The 14,755-nt window shown below is 38.3% G+C and overlaps 1 protein-coding gene across 2 annotated transcripts in view; it reads left to right on the top strand.

Annotated features, from left to right (window-relative positions):
* The window catches only part of LOC139118967 (beta-galactoside alpha-2,6-sialyltransferase 1-like), a 37,949-nt gene extending 25,500 nt beyond the window's left edge, over window positions 1–12,449 (top strand). The window contains exons 3-5 of one of the 2 annotated variants that reach the window (XM_070682565.1): window positions 2,242–2,444; window positions 8,264–8,441; window positions 8,871–12,449. In XM_070682565.1, coding sequence (XP_070538666.1) covers window positions 2,242–2,444; window positions 8,264–8,441; window positions 8,871–9,220 — 731 coding nt within the window. In that variant the 3' untranslated portion in view covers window positions 9,221–12,449. The remainder of the gene's footprint in view (window positions 1–2,241; window positions 2,445–8,263; window positions 8,442–8,870) is intronic. The other variant, XM_070682564.1, reaches the window with a different exon arrangement.
* The last annotated feature ends 2,306 nt before the right edge of the window (window positions 12,450–14,755 follow it).

Here is a 14,755-nt window from a genome sequence, read left to right as displayed (position 1 = left end):
ACAATCGGTAATTACATGGCTATCAATTTACCATGTTTTCAATCGGTTCGAACCTACAACATACAGCATCCAGTCACCTAATGGATAAGCATTGCCGAAATACTCAGCCAAATCACACATCACGCATTCGCTCCCACTACCACTGTCATACCCCCTCTAAAATCAATCTTTGTTTAGTGCCAACTTGACAATAACACAATGTATCCAAAATGTTACGTTATTTTGCACCATGCACCGAACCACATGTAATCAAAATACAGCCAACCCCCTCCCCGCCAAAAAACCGTGGAAGTTACTTTTGCTGTGCACGTGATTTATTTAATTATCAATGGCCCCTTATCAGTGTATGTGTGTTAAATTTACAGTGGTTTGCATTGAACTGTTTGCAGTATGGGAACTAGACATAACCTGCAGGGATAGAAATACTTTTTTATTTCTCGTGGCAAAAGTTTGCCACCGGATATAAAATCAGGTGGCAATTATGAAAAATGTGGTGGCAGTTTAACACATCATGTGATCGGTATAATAAAACATGTTCTCATTGCCACATACTCTATCTAATCTATAAATTCTTGAAAATATGGTGAGTAACATCACAAAAAATCAACCCATACTGCAGGCCTCGAAAAAATTTTTTCAAACTTACTAACCGTGGGACACGTGAATTTCATTTTTACTTTCATTTTCATTTTTCCGAGAGGAAAAATTACTTGCCCTAAATTTCTAATAACTGTACCAGTAATTTGTAACAGAGAGCAAGAGGTTGGCCATATGAAGTGGATTCAATTGTTATTCAATTATTGTTATTTAATTCATGCAGGCTGCAGTTTGGCTTTGTTTTCAAAATGTCACAACATGCTTTTATCTTGTGTCGTATGACTGCATATGCGGCTATCACAGAGGGCAACAACATGTCAAGTGTACAAAAGCTGCTGTCATCGATATGGAGATTAGCCAATCACAAGTTTGGATTCACGCTGTGTTTTCATTCATGCCAAAATGTCGCAATTAGTTTGGTTTTTTTTGGCTAATGAGTTTTTCAGCCGTCAGACAATGCGTGCTCCTTCAGTGTTCCTTCATTCAAGCCGTAGGATCGATGACATGATGACCCAAAATTTAGTGGCAGAAAAATACCACCAGAAAAAAATTTTGGTGGCAGATTGACAGTTTTTGGTGGCAAATGCCACCATTGCCACCGATTATTTCGATCACTGCATATTGTCTTGATTGAGAATCAGTTCAAAACAAAGACAACAATAAATCTGTGAAAGTTGAAACATTTTGTGGAAGGAGGTCATGAGTTGTCAAGACAACACCACACAGCTCTCTAACTGCCTCAGCAAGCACAAGGCATTGTTTATGCCAATCTGGTGGTGTTGTTTTGACTATGTCTAACGTCCTTCCAGACAGTGTTTCAACTTTTGCAGGGTCAATGTCTTTGTTACTGACTGATATTACTGCCCAGTTTAATACACCTGACAGTGTTTGTAACTTCTCAACACAGACATTTTGTCTAGTGCCCCTATTGCTAACCATTCAACGCAAACCACTGTAGGAGTACAGGTACATGTACAACAATAGAGAGGTTTAGTTACACGTAATTACGTTCGATCAGTACGCGTAGCGTCTTTGTCACGTGATAACCAGACGTCGCGTACGTGTAGCACAGACGTTCCGAACGTCAAACAACACTTCTACACGTTTTCATAATTATGTGTAGTATTTTTGAGATTTTCTCAATGATTTCCACGAATTTAGACAAGCAAACTCAAAAGGTATCATTGTAAATTAGCAAACATCTTTGATATCAGAATATTTCGTAGAGTTTGCAACTGTACAAGGAGTACTTGCCATAATTTCCTTACATGAACGAAATGTTGTAGTCGCATTCCACTTTTTGTCTGACGCCTTCTTAAAGAATTCTCTAAACCACATAAATAACTGTATCAAAGAAAATCGGCCGATTTAAGGTAGTTCGAGGGTACAACGAGCTACTATAAGAGTGGTCCTCACTTATCGAAATTTATGTTTCTTAAAAATTACACGAATTTTGCATGTTTCTGAGAAAAATATGCAGCAAAATAATCGGGAACGCACAACTAAACCTCTCTATTCACACGTGAGCACGGATACGCGTACGCCACTGCGCGCTGTCAGACGTACAGGTAATTACGTGTAACTAAACCTCTCTAATGCCTGCACTGTGCCTCCAACTGCATGTCTTTCCAATCTTCAACACAGATAGTCATGATGCTGTTCTACGATTTAATACTGCCCCAGTTATTGGTTATGAGAGCGATGTCGGCAAAAAGACCACGTTTCGCCTGCTGAACTCTCAGGTTCTTGAGGGAGACCTCTTCCAAAACGATACAACTGATAGTATCTTTCATGATGGTACACTTCTGATTTGGCGGGCTGGGCCATACAATGGAAACCTCTACAGAGTAAGTTATACAGTTCATTATTTATCTATTATGGTAGTCATTCACTTACATATGCACTTAGTTCCTGACTAAGGTAGTATGCACATTGAAAGAGAACGGCTTAAACTTTTGCTCAAATTTTCCTCAACAGAAACATCAACCATTGTCTTAGCAATTCAACAATAAAAATCAGGGGTCACTGTACAAATTTTGTTGGTAAAAAGCCACAGAAAAAGACAGTTATTTTACAGTTTGCTCTACTTCTGCCAGCAGTATGTTAAAACATTTACATTATGCCTGTAAATAGTGTATGCTATTTTTGCAAAGTGTGTCACATTATGTAATTGACACAAGAAATCCTTATTTAAATACAAGTGTTCTCCCTAAAAATTATCATGACAATAAAACTGATATGTTATATCCATGGTTTCTTTTGTCTTCCCCTGTGCTTTAATTGCTCCGGTAAGAGCACTGCATGCAGTTGAATTCAATTGTAGTTGATGATCACACAATAAAAACACTAATCATCAAAAGTTTCATGAACTCTGTCTTTTGTCGACTGTTTCAATGATGAATTTCGTATGCTAAGGTTTGAGCTCAACAAATTAAAATTAGGTTGAGAGAATGGATTGATCAATTTTCATGGGTGCCATTCGAAGTAGCATTAGTTCTTGAGAAGAACAACTTTTCTGTTGTTTTAGAAATGCTTTTTAGTCCCCACGGACACCGTCCGGGGGGACTTATAGGTTTGGTCATGTCCGTGCGTGCGTCCGTGCGTGCGTGCGTCCGTCCGTTCACGCAGATATCTCAGAGATGCAAGGAGCGATTTCGTTCAAACTTGGTACAAGGATTACTTCATACCTCATACAGATGCACGTCGATTTGTTTCGCAATGCGATCAAATTTGGCCGTGGTAGAGGACTTTTTAGTTTTCACCTCCATAGACTCCCATGTATAAGGCAGACCATAGACTCCCATGTATAAGGCAGACCATAGACTCCCATGTATAAGGCAGTCCATACAGACCATAGACTCCCATGTATAAGGCAGTCCATAGACTCCCATGTATAAGGCAGTCCATAGACTCCCATGTATAAGGAAGTCCATAGACTCCCATGTATAAGGCAGTCCATAGACTCCCATGTATAAGGCAGTACATAGGCTCCCAAGATAAATAAAAATTTAGTTTCTCATCGTATTCATATTGCAAAAAGGATGCAGTGACACAGTTTTTAGTCCCCACAGATAAAGTCCAGGGGGCTCATAGATTGGGTCATGTCAGTCCGTGAGTCCATCCGTTCACGCAGATATCTCAGACACTTTGACAAAATGTCACGTGACCTTGGTGACCTTTAACCTCAAATATACATATTTGTCCATAACTCAGTAATCACTAATGCTACACCCTTCATATTTGGTATGATGGGACACCTTATGACGCCACATATTGTACCTCATTAATTATGTGCATATCTAATTTTGAGCGAGCCAATAGAGCTAGAGGTCTGATTTTTGGTATATAGGGATAACTTAGCAATACAATTTTTTTGACAAAATGTCAAGTGATGTCAATGACCTTTGACCTCAAATATACATATTTGTGCATAACTGAGTAACCACAAGTGGTACACTCTTCATATTTGGTATGATGGGACACCTTATGACGCCACATATTGTACCTCATTAATTATGTGCATATGTAATTTTGAGCAAGCCAAAAGAGCTAGAGGTCTGATTTTTGGTATATAGGGATAACTTAGCAATACAATTTTTTTGACAAAATGTCACGTGACCTCGGTGACCTTTGACCCCAAATATACACATTTGTCCATAACTCAGGAACCACAAGTGCTACACCCTTCATATTTGGTATGATGGGACACCTTATGACGCCACATATTGTACCTCATTAATTATGCACATATCTAATTTTGAGTGAGCGAATAGAGCTAGAGGTCTGATTTTTGGTATATAGGGATAACTTAGCAATACAATTTTTTTGACAAAATGTCACGTGACCTTGGTGACCCTTGACCTCAAATATACATATTTGTCCATAACTCAGTAACCACAAGTGCTACACCCTTCATATATGGTATGATGGGACACCTTATGACGCCACATATTGTTCCTCATTAATTATGTGCATATCTAATTTTGAGCGAGCCAATAGAGCTAGAGGTCTGATTTTTGGTATGTAGGGATAACTTAGCAATACAATTTTTTTGACAAAATGTCACGTGACCTCGGTGACCTTTGACCCCAAATATACACATTTGTCCATAACTCAGGAACCACAAGTGCTACACCCTTCATATTTGTGTGATGGGACAACTTATGACGCCACATATTGTACCTCTTTCATTATGTGCATATCTAATTTTGAACAAGCCAATAGAGGTAAATGTATGATTTTTAGTATATAGGGATAGACTATAGGATAGAAATTTTTTGACAAAATGTCATGTGACCTCGATAACCTTTTACCTAAAATACACGATTATGTCAATAAATAAGTAACCACAAGTGCTATGTCCTTTATATTTAGTAGGATGGGAGACCTTATGACAACACATGCTTTACCTCGTTAATTATGCCCATATATAATTGTGGGCAAGCCAATAGAGCTAGAGGTCTGAATTTTGGCATATATGGATTAATTAGCAATACAATGTTTTTTTCAAAATGTCACGTGACCTTGATGACCTTTGACCTTGAATATGCATATATATGCATAACTCAGTAATCACAAGTTCTTTACGCTTCAATTTTGATAGGATAATAGACCTTAAGATGTCACATCTTGTACCTCATTTATTATGCACATATGTATTTCTTGGCTGGCCAATACAGCTAGAGGTTGATCTTTTTTCCCGATTTAGAACCATAACTTAGACATGCCTCTTGTTTCAAATTGGGAACAATGACATAGACCTATGTGTCCATAGATCTGAACATATACACTTTAGTGATACTTCTTAATGACCTCATTTCCCTGCCCCCTCAAGACTAATAGTACCCATTAACAAGTGGGGACTGTGTCATCAACGATGACTTGTTTAACGTAGGATATGTGCCTTGGTAGAGAAAAACCTGACCATTTGCCCAAACGTTACTCTAGAAATCTTTCAACCATTCTCTTTCAAAATCAAGAATGAAAATCAGGGTCGCTGTGCAAATTTTGCCGCTGGAGATTGATATTTGAAATTCAAAATGGTCACCATCACTGTGTTAACTCTATGGAGAAAGAGAACATTTTTGGTTTTCAAAAAATTAAGATGGTGAAAATTTTTCATACACCAAGAACTTAAAACTAAGCTCTCACAAGTGGTTGATAAGAAAATAATTGTGAAAGTTTGAAAGTCCGAATATCTGTCCCCGAAGTGAATTCTACCTTGGGGTTGAGTTGTGTTCATTTTTGGTTCAGAAAAAGATTTAATCTTTTTAGAGCTGTAATTTTTTTCCACCTAAATTTTAGTGCAACATTTTCCAAGTTTTCATGAATTTTTCTGTAATTGTTTTTGTAATTTTGGAGCAAAAGGACATAACTTTTCATTGACTACAATTTTTAGTCCCCACGGGACCGTCCGGGGGGACTTATAGGTTTGGTCATGTCCGTGCGTTGCCGTCGTGTGTGCATCCGTCCGTGCGTCCGTCCGTTCACGCAGATATCTCAGAGACGCCTGGAGCGATTTCGTTCAAACTTGGTACAAGGATAGTACCCTACCTCATACAGATGCACGTCGATTTGTTTCACAATGCGATCAAATTTGGCCGTGTTAGAGGACTTTTTAGTTTTCACCTCCATAGACTCCCATGTATAAGGCAGTCCATAGACTCCCATGTATAAGGCAGTCCATAGACTCCCATGTATAAGGAAGTCCATAGACTCCCATGTATAAGGCAGTCCATAGACTCCCATGTATAAGGCAGTCCATAGACTCCCATGTATAAGGAAGTCCATAGACTCCATGTATAAGGCAGTCCATAGACTCCCATGTATAAGGCAGTCCATAGACTCCCATGTATAAGGCCAAGAAAAATAAAAATTTAGTTTCTCATCGTATTCATATTGCAAAAAGGATGTAGTGACACAGTTTTTAGTCCCCACAGATAAAGTCCAGGGGGCTTATAGATTGGGTCATGTCCGTCCATGAGTCCATCCGTTCACGCAGATATCTCAGACACTTTGACAAAATGTCACGTGACCTTGGTGACCTTTGACCTCAAATATACATATTTGTGCATAACTCAGTAACCACAAGTGCTACACCCTTCATATATGGTATGATGGGACAGCTTATGACGCCACATATTGTACCTCATTAATTATGCACATATCTAATTTTGAGCGAGCCAATAGAGCTAGAGGTCTGATTTTTGGTATATAGGGATAACTTAGCAATACAATTTTTTTTGACAAAATGTCATATGACCTCAATGACCTTTGACCTTAAATATACATATTTGTGCATAACTCAGTAACCACAAGTGCTACACCCTTCATATATGGTATGATGGGACACCTTATGACGCCACATATTGTACCTCATTAATTATGTGCATATCTAATTTTTAGCGAGCCAATACAGCTAGATGTCTGATTTTAGGTTTATAGGGATAACTTAGCAATACAATTTTTTTGACAAAATGTCACGTGACTTCGGTGACCTTTGACCTCAAATATACATATTTGTGCATAACTCAGTAACCACAAGTGCTACACCCTTCATATATGGTATGATGGGACACCTTATGACGCCACATATTGTACCTCATTAATTATGTGCATATCTAATTTTGAGCGAGCCAATAGAGCTAGATGTATGATTTTTGGTATATAGGGATAACTTATCAAGACAATTTTTTTTACAAAATGTCACGTGACTTCGGTGACCTTTGACCTCAAATATACATATTTGTCCATAACACAGGAACCACAAGTGGTACACCCTTCATATCTGGTATGATTGGACACCTTATGACGCCACATATTGTACCTCATTAATTATGTGCATATCTAATTTTGAGCAAGCCAATAGAGCTAGATGTATGATTTTTGGTATATAGGGATAGACTATAGGAGAGAAATTATTTGACAAAATGTCATGTGACCTCGATAACCTTTTACCTAGAATACACGATTATGTCAATAAATAAGTAACCACAAGTGCTATGTCCTTTATATTTAGTAGGATGGGAGACCTTATGACAACACATGCTTTACCTCATTAATTTGCACAGATATAATTGTGGGCAAGCCAATAGAGCTTAGGTCTGAATTTTGGCATATATGGATTAATTAGCAATACAATTTTTTTTTTCAAAATGTCACGTGACCTTTATGACCTTTGACTTGATTATGCATATATATGCATAACTCAGTAACCACAAGTTCTTTACGCTTCAATTTTGATAGGATAATAGACCTTATGACGCCACATATTGTACCTCATTAATTATGCACATATCTAATTTTGGCTGGCCAATACAGCTATAGGTCTGATCTTTTTTCCCGATTTAGAACCATAACTTAGACATGCCTCTTGTTTCAAATTGGGAACAATGACATAGACCTATGTGTCCATAGATCTGAACATATACACTACAGTGATACTTCTTAATGACCACATTTCCCTGCCCCATCAAGACTAATACTCCTATTACAAGTGGGGACTATGTCATTGTCAATGACTACAATTTTTTATCAAAATTTGGGAAAAATCTGAAAAGAAATTGTCTTGATCTGAAAAAAATTGTCTGCACTAAAAAGTTGACTCTGGCACTCAAAGGGTTAAACTATGTAAGATTAATTGTATGTTTTTACTCTATGCCTGCAGTATTACAATGACAAGACTGGCAAAAGGTACTTCTACAACTACATAAAAAGGTCTCTGAAGCACCCCAACTCAAACATCTATCTCGTTAATCCAAACCCACTCTGGAAAGCCTGGGATGTAGTACAAGAAAATATTCCAAAATCTCTGAAGAAAACCCCTGTTTCATCAGGTTTTGTTGGTGAGTGTTCGCCATTTTGATTTTATGACATTCTATTTGTTGTGTCAACCTGGAATCTTGCCGCTCACTGTGCCATTGTTTAAACATTAAGAAGCTGCCATGCTCTTTGAAATTCACACTCCGAGTAGAAAATGTACAGTGTTCTCCCCATAGCTATTACAGAGTGGTGGCCGCCACTCTCTAATTTTTGGTAAACAAAAGAAAGCTTTTTACCGACTTGGCAGCTGGGGAAGTGATACTGTCAGGCAGGCAAAGGGTTAAAGGAAATAGTGGACAAAATTGTCAAAAGAAAGTTCCTTGCCATCTTTGGTGTGGGCGTAAGTTTACTTGGCTGAAAACACTCATATCAGACTCTCTTAAGGAATGTTCTACCATGAAAAACATTGAGGATGCTCACTGTTATTTCTGTAAATTTCTTTGCTGCAACAGGTATCATGGCAATGCTTCAGCTCTGTAACACAGTCGATGTGTACGGCTATGTCACACCATTGACCAAGAACGCGTGCCACTATTACGACTCCCTGCCCCGAATCACCGACAAGAAAGGAAGAGTGCACTGCTCATCGGCGACCTGGCACCCTATTAACGAGGAACGCCTGATGACTCGCGCCATGCACATCGGAACGGAAGCCGACATCAAGAACCATGGGAAGGTTACTCTCAGGGGATTCCGCAACGTCACGTGCACTGGCCGGGTGAAAAGGCCGCCTGCGAGGGCGCCTGTGAGGCCAAGGAGAAGAGTTGTTCGAAAACCAAGAGCGCCACCTCGCCGACATTAACTCCTCTGTCACTGCATCGAGATCGAATGTTTCTGCCGAAAACAACATGGGTAACCGAAATTTGGTGTTTTGTGAAAGGGTTCAGTTGTTGTCAACAAAATAATTGACAAGTTTTAAAAACTTCGCATTAATACTGCTCCTGCAGTGTTTGATGACAGTGCATACGGGAAGATGTCACCAACTATACTATATACAGCTGCTTAGAGAAAGATAGAAAAGGCATTTACAACTTTTTTATTCAGATACCGAACATTTCACCCGTAGTGTGCAATGTGTATGATGTGCGACAGCAAACGTAAAGAGCCCCTTTACGGTATTGTGCAAAATAGATCAAGAAATTCACATTTACATTTGACTCCAAGTGACTTCATCATATGTAAATCATTTGGTGTAGAGTAAAGACCATGTGCCACTTGGCCAATATTGGCCCAGTTGTTCAATATTGACCCAACCGCACAAGGTCAACACTAGAGGGCAGTGAATATGAATTGATATTGACTGCATATCATGTGGAATATTAAACTATGTTTTATATATTTCTCCTTGCTTTTTTGCTAAAGGCACACGATCTAAGTGATAGACTCTCTTACAGTTTCTCATTGGCTGGCTGCTTGGTTTGTGTTATTTTGAACAAGTTAATATCGACCAAGCAGAGTGTCAATCAAATATGATTGATCCGTCATGAATCATGCACTCTTAGAGTTCATTCAATTATTATTATCCTTTATTAATCCAAGGTAAATAGCAATGCACAGTGGCATTCACAGCCTTAAAGACAAAAAATTCACAACAGATAAAATACAAGGTGATGACAAAGATTCAAAAAGAAAAACACAGCATTTGTTGATCAACAACAGTTAAAATTTAAAATAATGACAGTAGCCCTCTCTGCTATGAGGTATTCATCTTGATCAGGAAATACAGTGTGTGGAAGGACTGTGGTTTAACCAACAGATTCACCAGCTTTTTCTTACCTTTGCTTCAACACACCAGGCCATTGAGGCAGTGTCAGTGTGTGGCAAAAAGGTGACCTGTTAGAGAGAGTCTAACAAACTATATGAACGAGAACAATAACAATGTAGCTGCTGAGCATTAACATAGCTGTATAAATATTTTGATACCAGGCTTTTGCAAAAAAATCACCACCATTCATACACGCTGCATTTCACACAAATGCAGTATCATCATCTGGTACTTGATATCATGTAAATCATGCTGATAGAGAATCCGTAGTTGAAAAAAATGGCATAACTTGGTATTGCAAACATTAAGAATGTGAAAGGTCAAACTTTTATTTTTACTGTTCAACAAAATCAAGAAACCCTGCAGATGTTTTCTAGGAAAATTACAAGCGTTTGATCTCAATTGATCTCAGACTAAGTGTTCCTTCAGAGATATTATAATGTTGTGAAGATCCTTATTATTTATTTTGTTTCTTTACTTCCGTTTTATAGTTTACAGACACGTTTTTCAGCCCTTGAACATTACAATGTGTGCATAATCAAGTGAACATCAGTTGCTTTATTGATGGTCAGAAATAGGTCACAGTTCTAAGATGTGAAGATATCAAAATACAATTTTAGTCTTAATAGTGTGCATAAAATGGTTTGAAAAGAGCTGAAAATATTCAATATTGGAATAGTGGTATACTGGTTGTAAGAGGTGGTTATTTTGTCGATAGATGCCACACAGAAAGTTCACACAAATATCCCTCGGCATTTCACCGCAGGCAAATATTTTGTCGTATATGGGTAAAAATTCCTACTTTCATAAATCTGTTATGAAAACAACCATTCAGATTGTCAGCATGACTGATGAGTACTGGGTCCATTCTGCGACAGGGCAATTTAACACCAGCTTAGGGGATACACTTTTATAAATTCGTTATGAAAGGCACCCTCAAACACACAAAGATATCTAACATCAGTACGATGTGGCTGAGTTTTCTTTAGGTCTGTCAGACTGTCATATAGATAAACACAGTTCACATCAAGAACATATTTTACAAGGAATCTATTGACTACCCATTATGAGCACCTTATTGATATAAGGCAATGTGCAATTAATTGAGCAGTATGCACTCACTCTTTTCAATAGACCTGTCATCACTTCAACATTTTGCTTGAATTGAGGTCTTGTGTTTTTCCTATTCCCAGTTGCCCTACTAGCTTATGTGTATATATTATTAGTTCTGTTGTATTTGAATCTGGAGGCAGCCTTTTTTGTAATTATTACTTTGATTTATTTTTAAAAATGATTTTGTAAATAAGAGTAGGCTGTTTGCTTTTTCTGTTATTCGTTTTTAATTTGCATATTTTGCTTTTGTTGTATTTATAAGTTAAAAATACACCAAGATCAAATTTCAAAACATGTCTTGAAAACTATAATTGAAGAATAGCTTGATAAGAAATTTTGTCATTTTTGATCAATTAAAGGGACAAAGTTGGCCCTTTTTCATGCACATATTCGACCCCGGTTTTAGACAAATTAAATGAAACCATCTCGAAAATGAATTTATGGTCATGCCATTAATTCATTTTCGCGATGGTTTAATGTATTATGTCTAAAACTGGGGCCAAATATATGCATGGTCACCCCATTCATTCAGTATCTTCCAACGTGTCAAACAATATAAGTAGTATCTGGTATCAACCAAAATTCATGAAAAAATGGCCGACTTCGTCCCTTTAATGATGAAATCAGTGTGGGAATTAAGTAATTGCTTACTAAGTGATGGTAAAGATATTATTGGGTTTTCGAATGTACATATAATGGGGACTTTTTCTTGCAACAAGACGAAAAACAAATATGAACAAAGCAGAGGGTTCCATGTTATTTGTGCTGTCACAGAGATTCTGCAAATATTTATTTATTGAGAACAGCTTTCTGTTGTACTCACCTTTGACATTTAATGACTTTTTATATGCCAGACCAAATTAAAAAATTTTATTTTTCAATTTCAGAAATGAAGATATGACAGAAAATAGCTTTTGTAAATGACATTTTTCCAAAGATGGGAAAGCCTAGCCTACCTTGATTGCTATGCAATGCCTTATTCATTACAATTTTTAAAATTTGCCATCGCACTGTATTCAGTCAGATTTGCTGATAATTTTCAAATGCAGAAATGATTTGAGATAAATTTGTAACATAGTAATTGTGTTGTACTATATATGATCTTGTGTCGCAATGATTGATTGTAGAAATAAACTTGCAGTATACAAACAGATATTGTTGTGGCATGCATAGAGAAACTCAATGAATTTGCCTAGGCAACCCTCGGGGATGTTATTGCCAGAAAAAATGAGATCAAATTCAGAAAAAGGGACTGAGGATCCGAGAGAAAATTTGCATGTTACTGCTAACTGCAGGTTATCAAGAATTCGAAATCTTGTCAAGGGAATGAAAGGGACGACTTTCAATGTTTTTCAGGCGTTTAACTTTATCAGCACGGGCAAAACATGCACAGAACGACACATCCAGAAATCCACCCTTTTTACAATGTAAGAGGGAACTACATCGGAGTACATTTTATGATAAATCTAAAGAAATTTCCCGAAAACTGAATTCGTACCCTTTTCTATCTCATAGTAATGCTCGTTGAAGTGGGAATATATCGCACGAAGTAAAATTTGGGATAGTTTCTAGAGGGCGCAAATCTGTCGAAACGACGGCGCCGTACAGACGTCCGCCAGAGTGAGACTTTGAGCAGGCAGTGATTACTGTGTAAAAGTGTCAAGTATTTTATAGCTCTTGAAGTTCAAAATATTAACTTTTCCGATTATTCTGATCGAAGTGTTTTAGTCGTCCTAAGCTCATGTTAGGGGACGTTGAAGTTCAAAACGCGAAATGCAGCAAGGCTCTGTAGCGAACTCCACATTCACACATGTGTAAGCTAGCTAAGCCCATTTTTTGGTCGGCGAGGATTTTCCAAACAAAATAACCACAAATAACTTCAAAACCAGAGCCAATTTTACTCTGTACCGATGCCTTTATATTTAACATGTCTAACATCAATCTAGTGGCAAATTATGAAGTAAAATCTATTGATTTTGTGACTTGCTAGTATGTGCACGATCCCGTGCTGTGTTGTTTTAAGCGCTCGACTGTAGAAGAAAGGTACCATTTTTTCATCCATGGTCCCTCCACAAAATGTCCTCAGGACGTGTGAGAAGAAAACGAAAAGGCCCCACCTGCTTGAAGGATACTCCCAACGAATCCGCCACTCGTGAACAGGTTTTCACTGGAAGCGCTACCACCTCCATATGCACTAGTATTAGTAGTAAACTATCGGCAGGTCTGCACTTCACAGGTCTTGCAGAACTGCCAGTGGCTGCGGTAACTGATGAAAGTATTCAAACCGTTAGGGAAAGAGCATTGATGAAACACTACGTGTCGTCACAAATATTCGGGATAGGAGATTTCGTCAGCTGAGAGTTCTATCCCCGGTGGTGGCAGTCCCCGGGTTGGTGGGTACCCATGCGCGTTACCAAATTCACGGAAAAGGGGGTGTTTTTCTTCAGTCATCTCGGAGATTCTAGGTCCGTGAAATCGAGAAAAAGGGGTACTTTTTCAGAGTAACCTCCGAGATTAGGGGTAGTCACTAAAAGAATTTGTGAAAAACATAAATGCAAAATCCAGAAAAAAGACTGACAATGTGAAGAATAAGCAAAGAATCCTAGAAACACGAGGGACAGTAGATGATGGGAGGTGTATTGTCACACAGGAGCCAGCAGAGAACTCCAGATCCAAACGGATAAGGAAGATGATTGTGTATGAATGTGACTAAAATCAGGTGAGGACAAACATTTGTGATGTATGTACATGTATACAAAGTCAACCTCCAGGGTCAACCCTGGAAGTCAACATACTAACCTCCTAGATTTCGAAAATAAGGGTATGTTTTTTACAGCTAATTTCTCCCAGATTTGCCACAAATAGGGGGTGTTTTCTCAGAAATATTCTAGGAAAGGGGGTACTTTTCAAACTTGGGTAACAAGCATGGGTACCCACCAACCCGGGGACTGCCACCGCCGGGGTTCTATCTCGTTCACCGCACCGTAATATCCAATATATCAGACGCCCTCTAGCGATCCCATGTAGTCCTCAGACTGCCCCCACTATGCAAACACCTGCATTGAACTTTACCCGATGATATAGTTAATGATTACAAAGGTTCCGCACTCATCGAGTTCAGGGACAGGCCAACCCGTGTTTCTAGGACGAGGGAACACCCATCATATCGGAGGAAAAACACACTTTTAGATTTGTTTGGTTGTTGATTTGAAGATATGTTCATAACCCAGTTAAATAATCAGAGTTCAGTTCCGTGAACAGTGTGCTTCGCTCAGCGCTTTATCATATTAATATCGGGATATCATAAATCATGCTACGCGTACTGTATTTATAGCTATTTTCAAAGCAAGATGTTTTTGGAAATAAAGTTGTGCAGAATACGGCAAGTAATGTTACTTAACAATGTAGTAAGCACAAGTAAAATGTCGGTATATGAGACGCATAGCACACTCGCCCTGT

The sequence above is a fragment of the Ptychodera flava genome, chromosome 19 (assembly GCF_041260155.1).
Source record: "Ptychodera flava strain L36383 chromosome 19, AS_Pfla_20210202, whole genome shotgun sequence".
NCBI classification, from domain to species: domain Eukaryota; kingdom Metazoa; phylum Hemichordata; class Enteropneusta; family Ptychoderidae; genus Ptychodera; species Ptychodera flava.
This window is presented reverse-complemented; position numbering and strand designations above follow the sequence as displayed.